Here is a 1,813-nt window from a genome sequence, read left to right on the forward strand (position 1 = left end):
GTTTTATTTTTTTTATACTATTTTTCTATTCTATTTTTTATATACTATTATCATAATATTTTATTAAAATCAATATATTTTATAAAAAAAAATGTATTATTATATGTATACATCACATATATTTTTATTTATACATATTTATTTGATTTATACTTATTAAATATATAATATAATTATACATATAAATATTCATGTGCATTCATACTAAATGCATAAAATAAAAGTTGTCATTAGTCAAAAGTAGATGTATAAAGTAAAGAAAAATTCGCTTTTCTTGTCAGAAATTAGAATCGAAATATAATAAATGCCCAACAATGGAATATGAATGTTAAGGATAATGTATGTAAATATTTCCAGCTGATATTTCTAGTACGGCCATCTAGCGGTACATTATATAATTGATTTTTAAAACGCATGATTGCATATGGCCGCGTGAGAGAGTCAAGAGGAGGTTAATCTGTGAAGGAAATAACCTGTGGCCACCTGTGGCAATCGTAAATGGTGTATGACAATGTGATCGCTGAATCCTAGCAAGAAACAACAATAATTTATCAGATATGTGTGCGAGGAAGGACGCAGGGAAAGCACATCTGTAGAGAACAATCAGTTAAGTAATCACTTCTAATCGCTTTCAATGATGTAGCTGCCGTTATCTAGAAAGACACATAACGGATATTGTTCTGAGGTTAAATCCTGACCAAATATGGCGCAAATACAAATGTCAACGGTAGACGGATTACCGAAGCATTTTGTCAATGCGATGCGCACTTTGTTCGATATAATGGATGATCAAAATATCGGCTTCGTCAAGTTTGCTGACATCGAAGGTCGCTGGCAGGACGATGGCACGCAGGGTCTACCCAAGGGTGTGCTGGACAGCCTGAAAAAAGTCACACCGCCGAATGGGATGCTATCGTTCGAAAGATTCTGTGCTGGTCTAAAGATCTGCCTATTGCAGATACAGGCAGAGGCAGATGCAAAGAAACACGATGGTCAGCCCAACAGGCCGCCATCCGCACCAATACTCATTCCTGACAATCAGAACAAGGTAGCCTGGACCTCACCTAACACCGCCGCTATAAGACCGAATAATGCCATATCCCAGCAACGTACCCTTAGTATGCCACAATTGCTGGCCAATCGCAAGGACATGAACACGCAGTTGGAGCTGATGGATGGAAGAAATATCGAACCGAAGATCAACAAAGTGTATGGTCCACCGAAACCACCACGAACTGGTGCTGCACTGGAAGGTAGAACGATGGGCCTGGAGCGTAACTTTGACAAGTCTGAAATTAGGACTGCGCTGCAAAATTGGCAGATGGGTCTCATGATGAGTGATGACAAAGAAAAGCGTCAGCTGCAAGCTATAAATTATAGATCAGATGCCAGAACATTACTGAGACCAACCAGAGTCCTGGGTGATGGTAAAGCAGTCGATATACAAAGTAATCAACTCGGTCTCCAATCCAAGAAATTATTGAATCGTCGCAGAGAGCCCAGGCGGCACACGTTGCAGAATGGTATTGATTACAATATGGTAAAGATGTTATCCTCTAGGACTCCCGACTAACCCTTGGTGATTGGTTCTGGGTATGCACTAACTAAATATTAACAGTGATACATATCTCTTAAGAATGAAAGACATGTATCTATAATTTTAATTATTTTTTAATTAATGTAATATATCAATTAAGTAAGAAGCACTGACTATTAGTCAAAATTAGATGTTAGAATAATAATTCTAAATATATTTAAATTTTAAGTTATTTAAAATAAATTACATATAGAATTATTCCTAATTTCGACCAGC

The 1,813-nt window shown here is 36.7% G+C and overlaps 1 protein-coding gene across 3 annotated transcripts in view; it reads left to right on the top strand.

Annotated features, from left to right (window-relative positions):
• The first annotated feature begins 465 nt into the window (after positions 1-465).
• The window catches only part of LOC108687639 (suppressor APC domain-containing protein 2), a 3,783-nt gene continuing 2,435 nt past the window's right edge, over positions 466-1,813 (top strand). For all 3 annotated transcript variants that reach the window (XM_018193518.1, XM_018193517.1, XM_018193516.1), the window contains exon 1: positions 466-1,540. In XM_018193518.1, the coding sequence (XP_018049007.1) occupies positions 704-1,540 (837 nt within the window). In that variant the 5' untranslated portion in view covers positions 466-703. The remainder of the gene's footprint in view (positions 1,541-1,813) is intronic.

The sequence above is a fragment of the Atta colombica genome, unplaced genomic scaffold (assembly GCF_001594045.1).
Source record: "Atta colombica isolate Treedump-2 unplaced genomic scaffold, Acol1.0 scaffold210, whole genome shotgun sequence".
NCBI classification, from domain to species: domain Eukaryota; kingdom Metazoa; phylum Arthropoda; class Insecta; order Hymenoptera; family Formicidae; genus Atta; species Atta colombica.